Source organism: Rhinopithecus bieti, unplaced genomic scaffold (genome assembly GCF_001698545.2).
Source record: "Rhinopithecus bieti isolate Rb0 unplaced genomic scaffold, ASM169854v2 scaffold_662, whole genome shotgun sequence".
Classification (NCBI taxonomy): Eukaryota; Metazoa; Chordata; class Mammalia; order Primates; family Cercopithecidae; genus Rhinopithecus; species Rhinopithecus bieti.
The window spans coordinates 595,566-620,138 of NW_016803231.1; the positions used below are offsets into that span (position 1 = coordinate 595,566).

General features: G+C 41.2%; 1 protein-coding gene across 2 annotated transcripts in view; it reads right to left on the reverse strand.

Moving 5' to 3' along the window:
* Positions 1-234: 234 nt before the first annotated feature.
* The window catches only part of PEAK1 (pseudopodium enriched atypical kinase 1), a 296,791-nt gene continuing 272,452 nt past the window's right edge, over positions 235-24,573 (reverse strand). For both annotated transcript variants that reach the window (XM_017870420.1, XM_017870410.1), the window contains one exon: positions 235-7,417. In XM_017870420.1, coding sequence (XP_017725909.1) covers positions 6,254-7,417 — 1,164 coding nt within the window. In that variant the 3' untranslated portion in view covers positions 235-6,253. The remainder of the gene's footprint in view (positions 7,418-24,573) is intronic.

Sequence of the window (24,573 nt, forward strand, 5' to 3'; positions counted from 1 at the left end):
GCTTTCTCTTTGGGGCCTGATTTCCTCAGATTAGACAGGGAATAAAGATAAATATAATCCATGTCAGCAGGGGATGAGGACCCAGAGTGCAGAAGGCACAGTGGCTGAAAGCCATCATTTCCTGCATTATGGACAGGGCACCTACCCTGGGGGGACAAGACATAACCATGTCTGCAACCAAACCCTCTTCAGCATGTCAGTGTGGAAGAGTCGCCGAAAGGACAAGCATTTGTCTGTTTTTTAGTGTGTATTAAAATGAATTTATTTACACAGTAACATGATGCCACAGAGTACACAGCAAAGTACCACAGCAAACCAAAGGGTGGCGCCACTGGTGGCAGAGGGGACCTTTCAATGATAGATTTATACAACCTTACAATAGGTAAGTAGAGGGGTGAAGCTCTGGAAAGAGCAAAAACAAGATTTTCAAATACAGAGTGTGGGCAGGGCCAGAGAGAATTAAAGAGAGATTGGAATGAGGACTGTCATGATTCAAATTACTAAGTAGAATGAAATCTTGCTTCTGTATTTGCCTCATGCCAAAATGCCCTGCATATCCTCGACAGAAAATCCCAACCCAGTGTGTTCACACATCACACTCTTTAGCTCTATCTGGTAAAGGAAGGGATAACCAAGTAGTATTTGGAGCAAGTTCCTGAAGCGGTGTGGTTTAACCTTTCAAAAACAAACCCTATGTCTGGTTCAACATTCAAGTTATCACGAGTGTGGACACACACATACTATCCACACACTAACAGGCAAAGTGGGTTTTCTGTACTACAACAATATTCGTAGCAAAATATATGACTCTGTACTTCTGCTAGGTTAAAAAATTTCTGACCTCTTTTGATTCCCTGAAACTTTCTTGATTAAAAAAAACAAAACAAAACCAACCAAACCATGGGGGTGGATGGGACACGTCAAGATAAAAAGCTGGAATAAACCTGGAGACTTTCTGGAGTGGGAAACATGTAATGGGATGTTGGGAATGCAGGCCCTCGCAGCCCACCTAGGTTGGGAAAGCTTCTAGCAGTGGGTGATGCAAAAATCTATTCTAATTTTAAAAGTTGCAGGGAAGGGGTGTTTAACAGCTGTATAGCACCTTGTACGTTCTGGGCACTTATAGATATTAAATGATGGTGATGATGAATGGTAAACAACTCTGTAGGAAGGTTTATAAAAACAATTACAATTTGTTGAGAAATTTCCCAAGAGTTCTTTAAACAAACCTATTAACTACCATATCCCTTAAAAAAAAATCCTCCGTTCTCAGTATTATATTGATATGATGTTCTCAAGCTGAGGTTTGGACAATAGCCACAGTCATGTCAAGGGGAGATGGAAGAGTTCCTTCTCCTAAAATACTGAGGAACTTCATATCTGCCAGGGATTTCATCATCATCATCATCATCATCATCATCATCATCTTCTAATATACAAAATGGACTTTTAAAAAAGGTGCTTTTCTGAGGATGGATTTATCAGCTAAATGCCTTGACATGGAATGTATGTGAACTCCCCTCCCATGGCATCTGTCACAGCTCACCCTCATCATCTTACAAGCATCAGATAAAAAGGCTTGATTTCTTTGGTATAATCTCTCCCAGGATCTTGCACTATAACTCTTCTGGCCTCCCTTACGGCAGCGTTTTTGGTCCATGGAATCCCCACTTTCGGCACTGCTGTAAGCACGGACAGCTGGACTTCAGTGCGCACTTCGGCAGGAGCAGCACTTGGATTTGTCTCGGCACAGCACTTTGGGCCTTTGAGAATATGAGCTTCAATGAGGTAAAACTAATAACCTGGTTTTGTGGGCAGCCATCCTGTTCACTCATTAGCCTGGAGCAGAATTTTCAATCCTTATTAACTAGTGATGGGAATGAAAAACATGCCAGGGTTGGCCCAGGAAGTCCAGTTTTTCTTACCCCTCTCCAAGAATGTTCATACTATATTTACACATCTAGAATCATTTGAAATATAGTATAGTATCCTAAATCCATCTCTATTTCTGGGACTAGGCTGTACTTTTTCAGATCACTGCTGGTAAAATCTAGGAGAAAATCCTAATTCCAGCGAAATCTAGTGAAAACCCTCCAGCAAAACCAAATGTCAGGTTACTTTCCAGAACCAAAGTATTCGTAACTCAAAATTGAGAAGCTTAGTAGGACCCAAAGATCTTTCCTGGAAACCTTTTTTTTTTTTTTTTTTGAGACGAACTCTCACTCTTGTCTCCCAGGCTGGAGTGTGATGGCGCAATCTCGGCTCACTGCAACCTCCATCTCCTGGGTTCAAGCGATTCTCTTGCCTCATCCTCCCGAGTAGCTGAGATTACAGGCGCCTGCCACCATGCCCGGCTAATTTTTGCATTTTTAGTAGAGACGGGGTTTCACTATGTTGGCCAGGCTGGTCTTGATCTCCTGACCTCAGGTGATCCGCCCACCTCGGTCTCCTAAAGTGCTGGATTACAGGCATGAGCCATTGCGCCTGGCCTGGGTACTTTATACTACTAGAAACTTTTAAGATGTAATTTTCGATAGTTTTACTCCCAGAAATGTCATTAGTAATTCTAAAGCTTTAGCTCTCTTGGCTTAGACTTTCCCACGTTTACAAACTTATTCTGAGTTTGGAAGCAAAATTGACCCCCACTTAATCTGACAATGGGAGGCTACTCCAACTGTTAAAATCCTAACCAATATGTTTTACTTCTAGCTCCTCAACAGCAGCAGGGTAGGTAGGATGAGTGCTTGTGCCCTCACCCCAACCCATACCTCACCCAGTTCATCTTCTGAGGGCAAATCTTGAAACTCATTGCCGTATTCCTGGCTTCCAGTTCTAGCTCAGCCTAGGGGTTGGTGATTCTTATGTTGTCGTTCCACAGGTTACAGTTACTCTTTTTCTCATCCTGCTGTTATTCTTCACGAATTGGCTTCTAGGCATCCCAGTAGCGTACATATACCAAAAGGGCTCACCTCAGCCAGCACAGGAGGCTTCTTGAAGTTCTAGTCCTCTTTGTGAAACATCCACTGAATCGCTTCCAAGACTAGGTTACCACTCTAACAAGGCACTCTGCTATACATTCAGTCTTGCTCTTGGCTACTTTAGCCACTGTTGTGTTTCTCTAGCACCCAAGTGTCACAGAGATTGTTCATGCTCATGTGGCTTAAGGAAAAGTTCCAATAGGAGCTTAATTGTTCAAACTCTCAATATAAATGGAAAACTCTATAGTATAGACCTCAATAGAAAACAATTTCCAATCGATATTGAAGGCAGTAACTTCGTGTTACTTGAGAAAACGTAAAGTGCTATACTAGTCACAATTCAAACATATATATATGTATATATATAAAATGTGTGTGTGTATATGTGTCTACAGAGGGTAGAATTTCTTTCCAGTTGATGAACAAATTCAAAGTTCCTACCACAATTAAAACGAAAATATTTGTGATAATGTTAAACTGACTGAATTTCATTTTTTTGGAAAATATTCTGAAAACCAACTCATGTAGTACTTTTGCCTAGAAATATAGTTTCTTTCTCTATTCTGCTCTAACCCGTAACACCCCCTTCCCTCTCTACCTCACATTCTTTGGCCATCACCCAGAGAAAAATTAATCTAGCCACCTGTCTCTGAGAAGCCTGAGGCTCTTCTCTGGCTAGTTCGCATTCATCTTTCGCCCTTAACGAATCTGAATATAAAAACAGTACTAAAAACATCTGATGTGAAGAAGTGCTTGGTTTACCAGTGCTGTAAGATAATGGTAGTGGAGGTGTCCATGCTTATTATACCATAGAGTTAAAGTAAAGACTGGATCCAAATCATAACAGAAAAAGAGCAAGAAAGAAAAAAAAAAACATATGTAGAGACATAACAAATAAAGGGACCAGGGAACATTCTGCATTAAATATGTACCCTTATTAAATAGTCAACATTCAAATTTACATGGGCAAGGCACCACGAATGTGACATTGAGAAGGTATATCTCAAAATGCAAGCCATTGCAAGGTGGGAGGTGGGGGAGGTTAAGGGAATGTGCTGGCTGACATGGTCAGTGGTCTGTGTGCTGCCACTTCAGTGCATAATCAGGCAAAGAGTTATGTGCACATGGGCTATGCTAAGATGAACCAAACACCAACCTTCAAGGCAAGGAGCGGCCATGCCACAGGACACCAAGAGCGGACTGCTGGCCTGCAGCAGCATGCCCACTCCATGGCCATTCCTAGGAGCAGAGCCCTGCACTCTGGCTAGAGGAGGCAAGACTCTTTGTGGGCTAACCAGCCTTCCTCCCTGTGAATCCTATATTGCTGGCCAGGGTATAAGGACATTCTCCATATAGAGCCTCACATATTCCAATCACTTAAAAAAAACAATAAGAGCACAATAAAATACATTATTCTCCTTTCCTGATCCTCTTTCATATACATGAATCACATGAAAGGCTGTTAAAAATGTTAAAAGTTTAGAAATTTTCCAAGGCCACTAATGTGCTATGTAAGTAATACTGCACAATCAGTCTTGGCTTTAAGGAAACTCTGCACTGGTAGATGAGGGGCCTCAGGGCTCACTCACTCACTAGGCACAGAGAACATGTCTGTCAACCCTGCCACAGGTTGCCTCTCTAGAGGCGTGGCCTCTACTTCCAGCATGTGTGTGCACGCACACATGGGCACACAAGTGTACACACACATTGTTCGAGTGACTCTTGGGATTTCAAAGTCAAAGTAAACACATACTCACAGTTTTGAATAAAACAAGCACAGGTGCACACGTGTACACACACACACACACACACACACACACACACACACACCCCAGTGGAAGGAACGCTCATCTCTTAGCGCAAATATGTGCCAAGGGAAGAAGGGGGAAGGTTTCTGTAGACTCGCTTCAGGTGAAGTTGCAACATAAACACTGTAATATACAGCTAAAAAAAATACATACAAAAATTGCACATATATCCACAGGAGGGGAGCACAGGCTGCACACATGGTGAACAGCTCTCAATCACCCACCTCAGCAATCAGAATTCCTGTGAGCTGTCTTCCAGAGCCATTTTAAAGAGAGTCAGAAGGAGCAATGAGCCACTTACACTGGGAGGCAGTCTCTCTAGAAGAGGTCAACATTCTGAGGAGTTCAGCAGTCTCATCAGTGGCCTTCGTCCCCTCCCCTGCCTACGGCCATCCCAACAGCCCACCTCACTGTGTCCTGTAAGATCTTAGAGCTCCACTGACAGCTATTTCACTCAGGGGAATTGTTTACAGCATTTGCTAAACTAGTTAACACTGGCTACTGATAGAAGGGAGCTGGCCAATTACTGCTCAGGGGAAAACTGCAAATGCTGACAGTTCTGACAGTAATCAAAGGGTACTTTAACCTCTGTTCCCTGATGGCCCCTAGAGAATTGCACATGCAAGAAAATCATCTCCTCATGCCCTGCCAGCTATTTATAAGCTCTGAACTGCACTCCACCCTGCTGAGGCATTGGTGACACCACCTTCGGTCAGCTCTGTAATGGGCCACAAGTGGCTGATAAATCCAAACTTCACTGGCAAGTGGGGACAGAGTGGAGAATCAGGCAGTGGCAGCAGAGGGGAGACTATTAGGGCTGTCCTCCATGCAGTGCACATACTTACAGATAATGGCAATGAAAATGGATCGATGACCCAAGGATGGGATCTCTCCTTTTCTTTCTACTCTCTCCTGGAACAAAGGATACAGTCCCTGGTAACCAAAACTGGGCTGCTGCTAATGATGGCAGTTCTGCCTAGTAAGTCAGCTGCTGACACCTTAAAGGAAGAGTCTGTTGTCAGAGTCTACTGAGTCATGGTAGAGACTGGTTAAGTCTGTCTACTGCTAGTGAGAATAAATACTCGGTGCTAAAAAGACAGGTGATATCCAGAATTATGGAGGAAATGGACACAGCTCACTGGCTCACTGAGTTCATACCAAAGAAGCTGTCCCTTCAAGAACATGGATTTTCATTTTTACCTGCATTTTCTTCTATTAGGATAGAAGGTGTTTCAAGGGAAGGCAACCGCAAGTTTGTGCAGCTGAATTTCTGTGAAGTTAAGACAGACTCAGCTTCTCATTCAATTTGGGGCAGTGGATAACCTTTCTGAATGGACCTACTTCATGGACAGGGATAGAGGTTTGTCTTTCTTCTTTCCTTGAATTTGGAGTGAGCACTAGGAAGGGGAAGTGCATGGGTGACATGAAGAAGGTGAAGATGTGGTAAAAGCAGCATCCAGGTACATATTAACGGTGCTGCAGAATTTTCACAATACAACTGAGGGAGTCTGTAGTGGCAAAAGCCAAATACTGAGCACAAAGCCAGTCCTCAAGGCTGATCCCACCTTCCCTGTCCAGGGACTTCTCAGCGAACTTGATCATGAGCAGTGTTCGCTTGATGTCTAGCCAGTTTTGCAGCAGGGTGTTCCTCTGCACTAGGCTAGGGCAGGCGGTGAAAGTCTGGAAGAGATCTTCGCGGGGGCCCCAGAGCAGACACTGGAGGATGCCTTTGGCGTCTGAAATGAGGATCCGCTCAGAAGGGTTGGGATTCAGGAGGCAGCTGGCCAGCTGCTGCAGACCCCGGGAGTAGGGGGAGCGGAGCGGGATGCGAGGCAGGTCTGCTCGTGTGTATTCCCTCTCCTTCAGCTCTGGGTTCTCATCAAAGGGGTTGGATAGGTGCAGCATCTCATAGATAAGGATGCCTGTCTGGAACTCATCGCACTTTTTATACTGGGTAGCTGTTATGATCTCTGGGGCAAGGCGAGACTGGTCCCGGAGGATCTCGGGGTCCACCAGATGGCTCTTCTGTTTGGCCTGAGAGAAGTTGCTCACTATAAGCCTAGTGGGATAAGATGAGGTGGGGCTGGGCTCCGCAGGCCCAAAGCCTTGGGCAGTGCCCCCAGGCTGGTAGTGGACAAGTAGCAGGTTCTCTAGGCGTAGATCGCAGTGAGTGACATGGTAGGGTTTGAGGTGTTCAAGACCAGAGCATAGCTGTAACAGCAGCAGACACACCTGCCTCTCATACAAATCAGGGCTTTTCCCATGCTGGGCCAGAGAGTCTCGCACAAAATCAGCCACAGTGAGACATGGAACTTCCCTGGTGATGACTACAACATGGCTCCTCTGCTTCTTGCTCATGACTCCCTGGCTCTCTTTCTGGGATGATGCTGCTTCAGAACAGGGCTTTGGGTTTTTCCCATCCGTTTCTCCTTTGGCTTCTTCTTCAGTCTCTTCCATGTCATCTTCTTCCTTTTCAGGGTCATCAGGATCCTCCCAGGGAAGCAGACGGTTAGGGACTTCAGCAAGGAAATGACCACAGTCCTGCTGAATGTTAAAATGGACAGCCAGACTCTGCCGGACAGCCAAGCTGTGATAATACTGCTGAGATTCTTTAGCTTTGCTCTTACAGATCTGAAAGATAATAAAACAATTTAAAACTCACACTCTCATAACCACGTTTATGATGTATCAGGAGGATTAACTAGAAGGTGACTGGTTAGGGACAAACAATCATATAGTAAAGTTGTTGGCAAGGCTTGCCCCACGTTAAGTGACAATAATAATGGTGGTAACCGTTTCTCATGGTTGCCTACATTCCAGGCTGTGATGAGCACTTTCTGTGTACCATTTTTAGTCCTCACATTAACCTTTCAAAGTAGATTGAGGATCTAAGAATTTAAAAAAGAAGAAAAGCCCAGGGTTATGTTTGCAAACCTAATTTTGTTTAATGCCAAAGCCTGCTCTTTCCACTATAACCTTGCACCTCATCAGAACGACAATGAAATAATTTTTCACTTACTTCTGTGGAGGTTTGTAGCCCAGACTGATAGAGCAGGCCAAAAGACTCATAATGGAGACCAGAATACCTTATTTCATCACCCATCACCCTTTGTGTCAACATCTCACAGGTTAGGAGAGGGCTATAAGATTGGCCAGGTAAACTGTGGGTTTTCCTAACTTTTCAGTGAATGTCATTGTGATAGTCACAACACTGGCACTCATGGATCACTGGTAGGGTTGAGAGAGTCACTGGTCTGACCTAGTCAGAACAAAACCATCATTTCAACGGTGGTTGTCTGAGTTTTATGCTTTCTCTTAACAGGCCTCATTTAACACCCGCTATTGAAGCAATAAGACCTTTCCTAAAGAACTTTATTAAGTGGTTATGGATCAAGGAAGAATTTTTTGATCAAAAAAAGTTAGCCAAGAATTCTGTATACTGTGACGACTGTATTTCTACTCTTAAGGGGTTATCAAACCAAAAAGTAAAACCACCCCCAAATGGGTTATCCTCATGCTATAGACAGGCTGACAGTGGAAGACTCAAGTCTCTAATACTAGTTCATGAATCATAATAGTCTGGTCTGGAGTCCGCTCCACAGCCCTGTTAACTGAGGATCATTCTCTGCTCTCCCTCCTCAGCAGGGGCACATTGCCACATATTACAAACATCAAAGGCTTCCAGCAACATGCACTCTCTGTAGTGTTTACACTGCGTGTTTATTACAATAATACAGAAAAGCAAATTTTAAAAAAGCAATTTTAGTAATTTTATTTAAAAGAAAATGTATACATTCTTAGGAGGATTCAGATGGGTCCCCAGTTCTGAGAAGCAGCACATTCTGATTTCCATTCAAATATATTAAAAAAACAAAAAAAATCAAAAGCAAGGGAGTCTCAAGGGAAAAAAGCATCTCTCTCTCTCTCTCTCTCTCTCTCTCTCTTATTCTCTAGTTTATCATATTTATTACAGTTAAAGAGGCTTGATATCAGTGACCAGTGCCATGGAAATCAATCAATCAATCAATCAATCAATCTATCTATCTATCTATCTATCTATACCTGAGCACAATTTCCTTCAAGTCTTCTACTACCTATCTAATTCAGTTTGAGGATATACGAAGTATTTCTTTTTTAAGCAAACTTCTGGTCTTGAACAGATGTCCCCAGCCTGAGTTCAAGTTCAAACATATATCTTTCAGAAAACATTATCTCTGGAAAGCTCTCGAAGTCTTAGTATATGCAGTATAATATATAATCCTATATGCTCATCAATCATAACAACATTTGTTATGTTTATAACTGCACTGTTGGCAATATTTCACATTTAAGTGTTACCAGATATTTAAAAATTCTATCCTAGTCATTGTTTAGTTGTACAGGAGTTGGATCCAGCACATGGCACCATTAACCCCATTGCCAGTTAAGTTTGCTGAATATTACATCGTCTTCTGGAATGAAAGCTCAAGGGTCTCAACTCTTCAATCTTTGAAAATACTGTCAAATACCACTAAATTTAGCTGAATCAGATTGGATGGTTAAACTCTAGCTGTTACATTATAAAAAAGGACACTCTCCAAGGGCTTGGGAGGCCTGGGATTTAGTTTTGCTACTAGCTGTATAACCTTGGGCATTTCACTAATTTCTCTGGGTCTCAGTCTCCCTATTAAAGGAGACAATATAAAGAACATTGAAATCTACTTCACAGGGCAGTTGTGAGGATTAATTGGGATCAAGCATATAGAGTACATCTGTAAACTACAAAGTTGTACAAATGTAACACCGATAATGACTAAAACAGTTAACAACTTGCAAATGTCAAACGAAAGCAATCTTAGAGAATCCTAATTTTTTGAAACAATGAGCAAAACAGAAAAATAGATCTTTATTTTGAGTCCCGACAGCCACCTGCCACAGCAGTGAGGCTCTCTGATTACAGGTTTGATAGAGGACAGGCAAAAAGAAACTGCTAACATTCAGTATCTCCAAGCCTGGGTCAGCCCTGACAAACAAGTTAACACCAGCAGAATGTTAGAAACCAAGAGAGGGCAACCTAAAGCTACAAGAGAGAATTGTTTGGCCAAGTCTAGATTTAACTATGTCAAGTCAGGCTGAAAAAAAATTTGTCACCTTGTAGTTTAACATTAGAAGCAGAGAAGGTATTCTAATTGTGACTAGTATTTGAATTGTGATATTCTAATTATATCTAGACATTCACACAGACACATACATTTTTATAAGGTCTTCCAGAGCTTTGTGAGTAGACAAGAGTGTGGATACTACAGTAAGAATTTATGTTTAGCTTCACAGATCTACTTGAGATAAAGGATCAAAGTGATTTACGAAGAAGAAATGATAAATTGTTCCACCATTTTGGATGCTCTAAAGGAAAATGGTCTCCCTAGATAGCCAACCTGAGTGGGCACTTTCTTATCTCTTCGTTTTATAATACATAGACAGGCTGAAGAATAATGAGTCACTCTAGCTTTAAGAGCAAAGGCAAAAGGGAGAAGACTAGAGTGTAAAAGAGAAGGGAAAAAGAGTGATTTCAGTTGGTTCATAACCCTAAAAACAGTTTACAACCCAAACACAGACCAATGGAGATTTCCCATAATAGGACTGTCCTTGATGGGTATGTCATCAATCTTTATTGTGGAGCCTGCAATGATGTTAATTCAGGTAGGAGTATTATATTATTCTAGGTACCACATTGTGGCCATTTTTCAAATATTAATAACTCCTTTAGTTAAAAAAAAAAACTCAAAATGACCTGACTTCAGATAATAAATTTCTAGTTCAAAAGTTATTTCAGAAAACAAGCCATTTTTTTCAGAACAAATGGATAGGGTTCTTTCTGCCAAATTTTTTCCTTCTGCCCTTACCAGTATTTTCTCTACCATGGATTAAAGTAACTTCTTCTTGGCTCTCATTTATCTTTCTTGAAAATAATTCACATTCCTTCTTTATAAAGAGTAGCTGGCATGAACAGGAGGAATCTCAAGAAAGATTCTACTTGTTCACGCCAGCTACTCTTTAATCTATAAATGATTACTTCAGGACTCCTCCTAGGACCCCAAAATTTAAAATAGGAATAAAATAAACTAGAACTGGAATGGTCCCACATCTTCATTTAACATTCCCTTTTCTAATAGGAGAAAAATCACCTCATATTTGTCTTGGCTATGTTTGGGAAAATCTACTTAAAATGCTGTGAATTTGGCAGATTCTGTGCTGTCTATATTTTCTGAAAGGAAAGAAAAATGCTATGAGAGACTGAGCCACAGTGACACTAGAGGGAGCTGCAATATCAACATCCAGGAGTCATTTACTTACAAACTGCAGCAGGAGAACAAAACCAGGCTGCTGAAGGTTGAATCTTCTTGTAAAATACACCATAGGGCCTCTTTCTGGATAAGTTTTTGCTTCTGTGATGGTGGCAATAGCAAATGCATGCCAAGGGAACTCCTCATGTGAAGAGCACAGGCAGGAAGAGAAGCCCATCCTGGGCACAGTAACGCTCGCCCATTTGCCAGCTCACAGGAAATGCCTGCTTGAGCTATTCTCCAAACGAGTCAGAGGGACATCAAGAGGGACAGCCAGTCAGCTGATATACACATATGCACCAACATGAATAACCTACTGTTGTAAAAACAGAGGCTTGAAGGGAAACTGGGTGCTTGTCTGGGTTAATAAAGATCAGTGAGGACAGAGAAGGGAAAGGAAAAATATTAATTCATTATCAATTGAGCATTCAAACAAGTATCTCATGGCTCCTGAGCACTTCCTCTCTGTAAGACACAGCATCCTGAAGCATTCTGACCAGATTCCTAAATACAGGGGGTGGGGGCCCTCTAACCACTGATAAATCATCTGTTGGAAAACTGGGGGAGAGGGGAAACAACATACTGTCTTCCAGAATCAAAGACAAATTACTCTCTCCTGAGACCTTCTCAGACTCGGGTCAAAGAACCCAACATTTACAATCTTAGCAGGGAAACAGAACTTGAAAATGGTTCCCCATGCACAACCTGAAAAGTTTAATTCTAAACATACATTTCGGTTCAGGGGCTCATTTTCCATGTTGCTCATGACAACTGCCCTGCACATCTTTGAGGCAAATTTGTCATTAAAAAGCATTTATGTGCGTAATAATTTCAACCTAGACAGCTAACTTCTAAAAAGTAGACCGTCAGGGGCTTTGACTGTAAAGTTCCATTAAAAACAGCTGGGGAGAAGATAGTGCTGTCTAACACTACAGAACCTTTCAGAATGCCCACGAAGCCTGGGACCTGTGAGGGGACACACCTCTTGATGCAATCTCAACAACAGATACTCTGTTTAAGGCAACTAAGTCAGAGGGCTGGGGGAAAGATGGACCTTTGCAAAACTGGATAATATGACCATGGAATTAATCTGTCGTTGAATGGCATGGTGTTACCCATTCTTCTTCACTTGACCCTTTTTCCCAAAGGTTCCTTCCAGTGCTGGTGTTTGGAGGGTCTGCTCTCCATCCTAGTTTTTCATTGGCACACTCTCTTCGGCAAGCTTGCTCATAGCTTCAACCATCTCATATACAGTACTGACTTCCATATCCACATTTGTAACGCACACTTGTCTTTGGGCTTTAGGCTCATCTATACAATGACCTGCTTGATTTCTTCCCATATATATCCTAATCCATAGATTACTTAAACTCAACATAACCAAACCTGAACTCTTCTTCCCACCAAACTCACTGCTCTCCCAGTACTCCCTCTCTTGATGAATGACTTTGTTACCTGGATGAGAAACCAAATTCACTTTGGATTTCTCCTGCATCTTCACTCCCTATGGGTAATTACCAACTCTTACTGATTTTTCTTCTAAATAACTTTCAAATTATCCTCTTTTCTCCATCTCTATTGCTGCCTTCATCACTTGCCTGGACAAGCACAACTGGTTGTCCAACTGGTCTCCCTGCCTCTAATGTGATCCCCTCAAATACACCTTCCACATGGCTAGAGAGCCATTAAAAAACAACAGTTGGTATTTCCTGCTTATTTAAATTTCCTAGCGGCTCCACTTTACCCTCATAGGATAAAGTCCTGGCCTTGCCTCCCTTTCCAGTCCTACTTCCCACCTGTGTTCCATTTGCTCTTACTATATTGAGCTATCTGCAGCCAGCCACCCACTCTACCCTCCAGGTGTTCTCTCAGTTTGGGGCTCCTTGTCACCCCTCATTTGCCTGAGGGATTCCTATTTCATTTAAAGCCCTTCTCAGCCATTACTTTTGCCAGAGAGAGTAAGTGCTAAATACCCTAAACCCCCTTTCTGTGTTACTTCTATATCTTGTACATATCTCTATTATTGCAGTTATCACATTTATCTTTAAAAAATTTTTGTTTTTAATAATTTTTTTCAACTTTTATTTTAGATTCAGGGGGTACATGTGCAGGTTTGTTACCTGGGTATATCTCATGATGCTGAGGTTTGAGGTACAACTGATCCCATCACCCAGGTACTGAACACAGTACCCAACAGTTTTTCAACCCTTACCCCCTTTCCTCCCTCCTCCAACATTTTTTTGTCTATCTTACAAGCGGATAGTTGTATCTTTAGGGCCTAGCACAGAGCAAGGCACGTAGTACATGTTCCAAATGTCTGTAAAAGATTCTGAGAAAAGGCAACATCTGATCCAGTGCTGCCATAGGGCTTATATACTTGGAACAGGTAGAATATATGAACAGCTTTTATCAGACAGATACAAGTTGGCAAGGTGATGGGGTGGGGGCAATGGCAGATAAATCCAAATAATAAACACTCATGAATGACTTGACTACACAAATGAGTGAAATCTGATCAGTGAGGGTTGTCTGTTGAGTCCAGGCTGCCCTGGGGGCCCACTGATTTTGTACTGCACAAAACTATACAAAACAACATGGCTCTTTGTCATTCGATTCAATTTTCTCTCCTTTGCCCCAAAGAAAGCAATAATTACAAAATATAAGACTCTTCAAAAATATTCTACATTAGCTCTGATTTTTCCATTACAGGCCCAGTATGCCTTCAGCCTACTTCCAGTTTGTCAGCAGGGAATCTCATTCCCATCTCACTCTATGCATTTTACAGTGTCTCAGTGAACCTTAAGTGAGATGGATGCTACAGGGAATGAATCGTGGAGGAGCAAAAATGAGAAGCATTAAAGATCACACACATTACACCATCTGTGCCATTTGGTCACATCACACAAAAGTACAACTGCAAATGGGAGAGAGCGCAGAATGAAACCCTGCAACTTCTAAATTGATATCCGGTATTTGGTATAATCTCACTTTAAGAATACAGGCTGATCACTGATTGACCTCAATTCCTTGATCTGCCTAGGAGGAGTACTGCGATACTTGCTGCTACAGAGCTCAGACCCATACACACTCAATGCTATTACAGCTATATTCAAAATAGATTAAGTGTTTAATACATAAAATGCTGTGTGGGCCCAAAGTACTCAGGACTCCATGTTGTAGGAATCTGCTATGAGAACTGTCAGGCAGGCCAGGTAATTTACAGCTTGAATTGCTGCAACAATGTTCACATGCCCAAGAAAGTGATTTTGGATCCTAGAAGAGAAATTCAAGAAGGTAACTGTGTAAGATTTTACCATTTTATTTGTGAGTTGTACTCATCGAAGCTTTTCACTCTCCCACTCAGTATGTGTATCCAATGAAAATAACTTGTGTTCCTGAGTCAGTAATTTAGGCTGTCAGAATGATGCCCAGGATGTTCACACTAGAGAAACTGAGGCACAGAGTAGTCCTATAACCAGCTCAGGGCCCACATTAGGAATTCAATTAACTTGAATTCCAACTTGTGATTCTCAACTATATCCTCTCACCTCATTAATTAAAGTCATGCTCCCTTTTCCCACCAGACAACTCATTTTGATTCCAGGTTTACAGAAACATCCAAAACCTCTCCTTCCTAAATCAGTTCCCAGTTGAGACTCAGGTGCTTCTGTATGCACTGAGCCTGAAACGAAATGGACACCAAACTAGGATGGCCATGAGTATGTGTAGTTGGCTGCTGATGAATCACTTTCTGTAAAGTTTCACTGTTAAAAATATTTATGTTGAATTATGAAAGTGGAAGTGGTTTCCCCTCTAGTTTTTTCCTCACCCCTAAGCCAGTAATTAATTGCCTGTGTATATAGTCTGAACTAGCTGTAAATTCCTACCAATCATAGTTGTTCCTGTAATGCTTTTTCATTTAGTATCTTGTTTTGTCAGCATCCACCCAAATGAGATAAACGGAGACTCTGGAGTCAAAAATGCAGTAAAAGATGCTGGTCTCCACAGTTCACCTCTACATTATTATAAGCTTTTAACAAGATTCTGGCATAGCTGGAAGAAAGGAAGCAGCCCCACTTTTGTAACAGGGAAGTGTACATCTTTATTGAGTTTTGTATGCTCTATCCTTGAGAACAAAGACTGGGACTACCTTAACGATACCTACTATCCCAATTCTGGAAGAAAATAATTCAGAAATTTATACTTTTTGCTTATGTGAAATTTTTAGCATCCTCTTCAAAGTAACTGCATCCAAATTTCCTCTGTGGTCTCACATGGCAGTACTTTTTATAAAATGATCTCATAAGTGCAATGAAAAAAACAACACCTCAGTGATACTGAGCCATAATTTTGTCAACTGTCCATCCTGATTCTAAGCAAAAGGCTGTCATTTTTCCATTAAGAAACAACACTGAAACACAGCAAGGCCAGTTTACTGCCTCAGGTATGAAATAATAGGAGAGGTTCTACCTAGGAGTCAGGTTCTACCTAGGAGCCTGCCACAAAGCTGGTGTCCCCATGCAGAAGTGACTGTTCCTTGCTGGCCTTAGTTTCCCACTGTGTAGAATGGTGAAGGCCCTTCTAAAATTGGCTTTAGTCTACTATGAGGATATGAGGATTAGTCTACTATGGATTTGGATATGAGGATTTAGTCTACTATGAGGATATAAGGATTATGTGTTTGGTCAGTGCCTACCCAGATTCTTTGAAAGGGAAAAAGCAAGTTAGATTTTATTTAGAGGACAGGGAAGTTAAGTTCAGGCTTAAATTTATGTTAAGTTTTACTTTGAGAGCAGGAATGGTTAAGTTAAGGGCTGGAGGCCAGCCAATATATAGCCCACAGAGACAGACAATGCAATCTGCTGGGTGGTGGCTCACCAAATGGGGAAGAGAGGATAAAAGAAGATATGGACAAGATGGAAAATGGGAGTTGAAAGTTAAATATTGTTTGGAAATCAATTTGGCTCTTCTTTCACCAAAACATTTATTTAAAAAGTAGGCTGTGCTCACTGCCTCCACAGCTTCCTCCTCCTATTCGCTCTTTAAACTGTGTCTGGCATTCATCCCCATTATTACCAACATTGCATTTTCTTGAGGCTTACAAGAGATTAAATTCTTGCCTTCTTCTGAGTCTTCATTCTGCACAAGCCCTCTGCAACCTTGGACTCTTTGGCCTGTAGGGCCCTGCCTTTTGCTACAGATTTTCCAGTTGCTCCTACTTTGGGTCACTTAGATGTGTGGGCCTTTTCCCACTTTGCAGACTCTTCCATTACAATCTCATGTAGTCCCACAGTTTCAACTAAATCAAGTCTATGACCACATTTCTAGGCTTGAACTCTCTTCTGAGTACCAAACCCACATTTTTACCTGGATCCTGGGGTTCTCTCAACTTGGCTGCCCTATGGGCATATCCCATTGAGATCTCATTTTTCTGGCTTTTCTGATTCATATTTCAACTAATGGCATCACCATTCTCTTGGAGGTTGTTCTACCTTGAAATTTTAGCATCACTGCCCTAGTCCCATACTCACCAGACATGGTCAACTGCCTCCCTCAGCTCTTTAACCATCTGCCCCTTCTTTTCCTTTGCCTTATGTCAGGTCTCATTTTACCTGGACTACTGCAATAGCATAATGACTGGCTTCCTTGCTTCCAGTCCTTCTGACCTCTCTTACAATAGTTGTCATCCAAAATCTTATGTTATTTCTGTTTAAAAATACTTAGTGGCTTCCCACAAAACACAAAATAGTCTAACCTCTTAAGTTCGTCACTCAAATCTCTAAATTTGGTCTCTTATCTCTCCATAGCCTAATTTTCCACTATTCTCTCAATGTACTGCATTTACCACAAAGAATAGCAAAGTGGATACAAAAGGCCCTTTCTTATTGGCCCCAAGAGAAGTACTAATAACTTATTTCATTCATTAATCTTCACTTATCTTTACATCTCTGTATACCACTCTGAACTTTCATTATAATCTGTTTTGTTTAAGAGCTATTATTTATGCCTTTGTCTTTCTCACTGGAATATAAGCTTCTTGAGGGCAAGGCCTTTGTTTTATTCGTATTTATTTCTGTAAACTACAACAAATATCACAATGTTTTATACAGTAAACACTTTTTGAAAGGTCAAGAAATATTTATTGAATGCCAACTATGTACACGATATTATAATAGATGCTAATGATGTAAGAATTAATAAGCCATGGTCCCCGCCATGGAGAAGGTCAGGTATAATAGTGGGGAGATGGGAGAGGAAGCATGTTCTTGTTTAATTATATAACTGTCTCATGATACTGCAATGGTTAAGAAATCCAGTAGGTATAGCATGCAACATGTGCTCAGAAAATTAAAGAAGAAAATTCAGAGCTGGATTCTTTAAGAACACATAGGAGCTTTCCAAGTATGTGAAAAGGAAGGAATAACCAACTTTTACTAAATGCTTAACTTTGTGCCAAGTGATGCTCTCAGCACTCTGTGTGTGTGTGTGTGTGTGTGTGTGTGTGTGTGTATCACTGTATACATATTAACTTCTGTGATTTTTTACAATGGTTTTAAGAAGACCTAAAGTATTTTTTCCATTTTACAGATAAAGACACTGGATATAGAAAAGGAAAGTAATGGCCAAGGTAACAGCTAATATGTAGCTACAGCACAGATTTAAACCCAGGTCTGTCTGACTTAAAAGCCTAAATTCTTAGCCACTTTGTTAACAGTCCTCACATTTTGTACATAGGAACCACTTGGGGTACTTAGTACAAATGCAGTTTCCAAGGCTTTACTGCCAGCCATTCTGATTCTGTAGGTATGGAATACGGCCAAGGAAATGACATTTTTAATGAGGATCCCTCAGGTGATTCTGAAATAGGTCACAGCAGATCACAATGCAGAAATTCTTTATTGTATTATACTGTCTCCCAGGAGAAGAGCAGTCCAGAGAGAGGAACCAGAGTGTGCAAAAGCCGAGTAGCATTAAACAGGTGCTGTTTATAATTGGTACTAGAGGATGGGACTACAGAGATGAATAACTAAGGATACCTGTTTTAAAGAAGCTTAGTGCCAAATGATTCAAAATCTCTGATTCTTGTTTTTTTAATTGAAAAGATATTATGACATCATTTTTTAACTAATCAAAATAACTGTTACCACCTTAACACAGGAATTATTTGAGTATCACCATTTTGTAGGTCAATTTTCTTAAAGTTATGATCATGTTATTGGCATTCTACTACTTTCATGTGACATTTAAAAAATGGTTTTCATAATTTTATGTAGTCTTCATAATTACCACTTTTAGTAGGTACAAACATTCCATTGGACTTACGAGCCATAATTTATTATATTGATGTCTTAATATAAGGTACCTAGTTTGTTTCCAATTTTTGGAAGTACTTAAATTCTTGAAGCTGTTTGCAGCTTTCCCTCATAATTTTAAGGAAAAACAAAGATGTTTACATCTCTGAAGTAATGAGAAAGAATATCTAAGTGCAGAACCTATCTAAATATGCTCAAGCCAATGCCTAAGGTTAAGAAAGAATAGTGAGTGATCTAGAAAAGGTTGAGCAGCAATTTTCCATTATTGTTAATAACAATAATGCATTATTTTATATATACTTTACAGTTTATAAAAGCAGTTTCACTATAGAAACACATGTACTATAACAATCATCTGAGGTAAGTAGGGCAGTTAATATACACTGATGTGAAAACCAAGAGAGGCGCATGACTTGCATAAAAATACACAGTGATATCTTCAGAACTTGGACCCAGATCAGCTGACTCCAAAGCTCTTTATTCAGTGCTGTGATGCCTTTTCATTTAAGACCAACACAAATAATAAAGCTAATCATGTTGAATGAAGATTAGAATAAATATGAAAGAGGAAAACCTTCAAATCCAGGAAAAGTCCTGAGTTAAAACCACTTGCTTTATAACAAAGACAAACATGACACCTTCTATGGACAGAACTGTCTCTCTCCCCCACCTCTTCATATGTTGAAGCCCTAGCCTACAATGTTACTGTATTTTGGAGACAAGGCTAACAAGGAGGTAATTAAGTAAAAAGAGATCATAAGAGTGGGGCCATGATGTGACAGGATTAGTGTCCTTTTAAGAAGAGACACTAGGGTGTGCTTCTTGTGTTTTCTCTCTCTCTTTCTCTTCCAGCCTCCATAACTGTGAGAAAATAAATTTATCCTTTTCAGTCTATGGTATTTTGTTATGGCAGCCTGAGCAGGATGAGATTTTGATACTGAGAAGTGGTGTGCTGTTGTAAAAATACTTTAAAAGGTAGAAGCAGCTTTGGAATTCGGTAGAGGCTAGAAGAGTTTTGAGATGCATGTGAGAAAAAGCCCAGATAACCATGAACAGACAGTTGCTAGAAATATGGATGCTAGGGGCGATTCTGATGAGGTCTCTGATAGTAACGAGGAACATTACTGGAAACTGGAGGAAAGGCAATCCTTGTCATAAAGTGGCAAAGAATTTAGCAGAACTATGTTTTGTAGAAGACAAAACTTGCAAGAGATGAAATTGAGATTTCTAAGCAAAGTGAAGGAGTGGCTTGGTTCCTCCTGACTGCTTATAGTAAAATGTGAAAGGAGAGAGATAAATTGAAAAGGAATTGTTGAGCAAAAAGAAACCAGAATGTGAAGACTTGGAAAATTCGCAGTCTATCCATACTGTGAAAAAGGTGAGGCTGGGCGTGGTGGCTCATGCCTGTAACCCCAGTACTTTGGGAGGCTGAGGCGGGTGGGTCATCTGAGGTCAGGAAATCGAGACTAGCCTGGCCAACATGGTGAAACCCTGTCTCTACTAAAAATACAAAAATCAGTAGGTGTGGTGGCAGACGTCTGTAATCCCAGCTACTTGGGAGGCTGAGGCAGGAGAATCACTTGAATCCGGGAGGCGGAGGTTGCAGTGAACTGAGATTGTGTCACTGCACTCCACCCTGGGTGACAAAGTGAGATTCCATCTCAAAAAAAAAAAAAAAAAAAAAAAAAAGTGAAAGCTTGTTCTAAGAGAATACCAAGGGTGTGGCTAAACAACTATTTGGTAAAGAGAAGATGGGTATGACTTACGGACTTAACCAGCCATCTCAACACAAGTCAGGGATAAGAATGGGATTATACCAGCAAAGACATTGCCAGTTTGAATTAAAAGGGAAAAAGTGGCACAAAATAAAGGAAGGCTACTGAACTTGGATTCTACAGGACTAGCCCACAGAGCTATTTGGCTGCTAACATGTACTATTCTTCAAGGAAAGGGAAGAATGATCCTGAAAGTGATACAGAAACATCAGGGCTGCTTTTCCCACCAAAGGACCAGTAGGCAAGGCTGATCCATCCTCAGTTTCAAAGGGTGAAGTTGCCTCTTGAGATCTGGTAGGCCAGGATAACCATGACCAGTGCCTCAGTATTGGCCGCTATGTGGAGCCATGGTGGTGATGCTGCCACTCCAGTAGGCTTGCAGGGGAGAATATCAAATCAAAGAGGATTATTCTTGGGCCGAAGATTTAATAGAACTTGACTTGCCAGGTTTCGGAATTGCTTGGGATTTATCACTCCTTCCTTCCTTCTGATTTCTTCTTCTTGGAATGGGAATGTCAATCCTATGCCTGTTCACAGTTGTATTTTGTAAGCACATAACTTGTGGTTTCACAGGTTCACAACTGGAGAGCCTCAGGACAAACCATACCTTGAATCTCACCCATATCTGATTTAGATGATATTTAGATGAGACTTTGGACTTTAGAGATGATGCTGCTATAGATAAGAATTTTGGAGCTGTTGGGATGTGTTTTGCATGCTATAAGGACAGATATTCTGAGGCAGGGTGGGTTAGAGGTAGAGTTCTATGGGCTAAATTATGTGTTCCCCACCACCAATTAGTATGTTGAATCCTTAACCCCCAATGTGAGACAGTACCCATAAAGAGGTAATTAAGGCTAAATTAGGTCATAAGCATGGAGCCCTGATACAATAGAACTGGTGTCCTTATAAGAGATACCAGTGCATAGCCTCTCCCTTGCACTCTCTTCCTTTCTCTCTCCCTCCCTCCTTGCCATGTGAGGACACAAAGAGAAGGTGGCTGTCTGTAAGCCAGGAAGAAAGCCCTCCCCAGAAAGCAAATAAGCTGGAACCATGAACTTGAATTTTTTAGCCTCCAGAAATGGGGAAAATAAATTTCTGTTGTTTAAGCCATACAGAATATGGTGTGTTGTTATGCAACCTGAGCAAACTAAAATAACATACAGTTAGCACCCTATGACTGCAGTGGATTTGGTATTTAAGGAGGAGGGGCGGTATCCTTTGGCTTTCAAATTGCTAAATTCTACCATTGTTTTTTTTTTTTTTTGAGATGTTGTCCCACTTTGCTGCCCAGGCTGGAGTGCAGTGCCTCAGCTTACTGCAACCTCCACCTCCCGGGTTCAAGCAATTCTCATGCCTCAGCCTCCCGAGTAACTGGGATTACAGGTGCCCACCACAATGACTGGCTATTTTTTTTTTTTTGTATTTTTAGTAGAGACGGGGTTTCACCATGTTGGCCAGGCTGGTTTCCATCTCCTGATCTCAGGTGATCTGCCTGCCTCAGTTTCCCAAAGTGTTGAGACTACAGGCGTGAGCCACCACGCCTGGCCTACCATTGACTTTTTGTTTGCAACATTTTAAAGAACTTTTAGTCTCTTCAAGAGACAGTTACACTCATTAGACTATTCTAAATTCCCTTAGTATGGGAAGGGAATTTAATAAGACAAACAGAAAGAAGTTGTTTGTTTGGGCCAACTGGTAGTGTCTTTTGCTTTTCTCTGCAAAGGCAGGGTTCACAGAGCCCTAACAGTTTATTCCTCTAAGGTTGTACAATCAATTGGGCACTTCTGGAAATACCACAGGGTCTTAAAAGAAACATTTATATTTAGCATTTAGTGTAAAATATCCTTTTCCAAACCTGCCAACAACTCTACTATATAACCACTGGCCACCTGTTCTTTGGAGATTGGTTTGACATCATTATAAGCAAAGAAATCAATACCAGACCACTGATTTGGGAAAGAGACAAGATTGCAAGGCAACAATACATAAAGTTAGTCAAGCCCTACTTCTCAATTGTTTTGAAAGAACAGATAGTTCAATGTCCCTTTCTGAAACAGGTACTCATCCTGCATTGGTGATTTTGCAGCAATAAGGACCCAAGATAGATAAGGCACCATAACCTCAATTTATATAACAGGTCTTAAGTGCTATGTAGAATCTCAAAATGCCTTTTTAAACTCATCAGTAATGTATTAACTTGAATCCAGATCCCCTCCTTACAGTTTACCCTCAGTTTAATTTAAAAAGTGTGGGCTGGAGCACACGATTACTCTGCCAGTGACATCAGACAGTCAACTGGTGTAGATACTGTAACTGCAGAGGGCAGCTAGCTGAAGGTCTGTTTCAAACATACATTCTGTCTTGATAGGGAAGGCCAATCGTTTACCTTATCCGTTAATTTGCTAAGATACCATCTGGTCTTTCTAAGCCAAATTAACATGTAAAAGTCATTTAGATATGTTAATTGCTTTTGAAGCAGTGAATAGAATCAGTAAAAAGGGACTATGGGAATGGAGAACACTACCTTAAGTTTACATAGGGCTTTGTGTTTTCAAAACCTTTCACATGCATTATCTCACTTGATCCTACCCTCACTGTAAACATCTGAAAGAGGAGGAAATTGAGGCTCAAAGATCGTTGCTCTCTTAAAGTAACCTAGGGAAGAAGGTAGTGGGTAGTGAATAAAATGAACACTTATTAGGGACATTTTGTTCTCTTTTAACCAAACAACAGCTCCATAAGATGGGTGCCATTATTGACAAAGCTACTAAGAGGCAGAACCAGAATCTGAACCCAAATCTTTTTGACTTCAGAGTCCACACTTTATTTATTATATTGATGAAACCTATGGCTTTCTGTTACAGTGAATGTAACTGGGCAATAATTCTTGACGTCAAGAGTTTAGCTGTCTTGAAGACGTGGGTTATCTGAAATAAGCAATCTACGTGTAAGAAATTGATAAGTGGCACAATGGACAAAATTTTTGTGATTAAAACAGCTCTGGCAGGGTCTGGTGGCTCATGCCTGTAATTTCAGCACTTTGGGAGGCCGAGGCGGACAGATTGAGACCATCTGGCCAGCATGGTGAAACCCTGTCTCTACTAAAAATACAAAAATTAGCCAGGCGTGGTGGCCCACGCCTGTAGTCCCAGCTACTCAGGAGGCTGAGGCAGGAGAATCGCTTGAACCTAGGAGGCAGAGGTTGCAGTGAGCCAAGATCGCGCCACTGTACTCCAGCCTGGCAACAGAGGGAGACTCCGTCTCAAAAAACAAAACAAAACAAAACAAAACAAAACAAAACAACACAAAACAACACAACAACAAAAAACTCAGTTCTACTACTTGCTAGCTGTGTGATCCTAACCAAGTCAGCTTACTTCTTGGAGCTTCATTTTCCTCATATGTCAAATGGAGAAAAATGTCTTAATCTCATAAAGTTGATGTGAAGATTAAATTACATAACAAAAATAAAGTTTCAGGCACATCAATAAACGTTAGTTATCCTCCTCTATAAAAATGTTTCTCTAGGGAGCAAAGGAGTTACAGAGAAGAGGTAGACAAGCATTTCTTAGCTGGTAAAGTCAGAAACATAAACCATGTATGGTGGCTCATGTCTGTAATCCCAGCACTTTGGGAGGCCAAGGTGGGAGGATCACTGGAAGCCAGGAGTTTGAGACTAGCCTGGGCAACATAGTGAGACCACCATCTCTACCAAAAACAAAAAAATTAGTCATGTGGTAGTGCACAGCTGAGGCTGCAGTGAGCTAGGATCACGCCACTGCACTCCAGCCTAAAAAAAAGACAGAAACATGCAGCGAAAGGTACATAACAGACCTCGTATTTATATGTAGCACTTGCAAAAAGCAAAGCTCAAGGGTTATCTACTTTTTTTTTGAATACAGGGTCTCACTTTGTTGCCCAGGCTGTAGTGCAATGACCTGATCATGGCTCACTTCAGCCCTGGCCTCCTGGGCTCAGGTGATCCTCCCACCTCAGCCTTGTGGGTGGCTGGGACTACAGGCATGAGCCACCACATTTGGCTAATTTTTTTCCATTTTTTTTTTTTTGTAGAGACAGGGGTTTACCATGTTGCCGAGGCTGGTCTCGAACTCCCGGGCTCAAGCTATCCACCTGTTTCGGGATCCCAAAGTGCTGGGATTACAGCCGTGAACCACCATGCCTGGCCAGGTTACCTACTTTAAAAACACTTCTTTGGCCGGGCACGGTGGCTCACGCCTGTAATCCCAGCACTTTGGGAGGCTGAGGTGGGTGGATCACCTGAGATCAGGAGTTTGAGACCAGCCTCAATGTGGTGAAACCCCATCTCCACTAAAAATACAAAAATTAGCTGGGCGTGGTGGCAGGTGCCTATA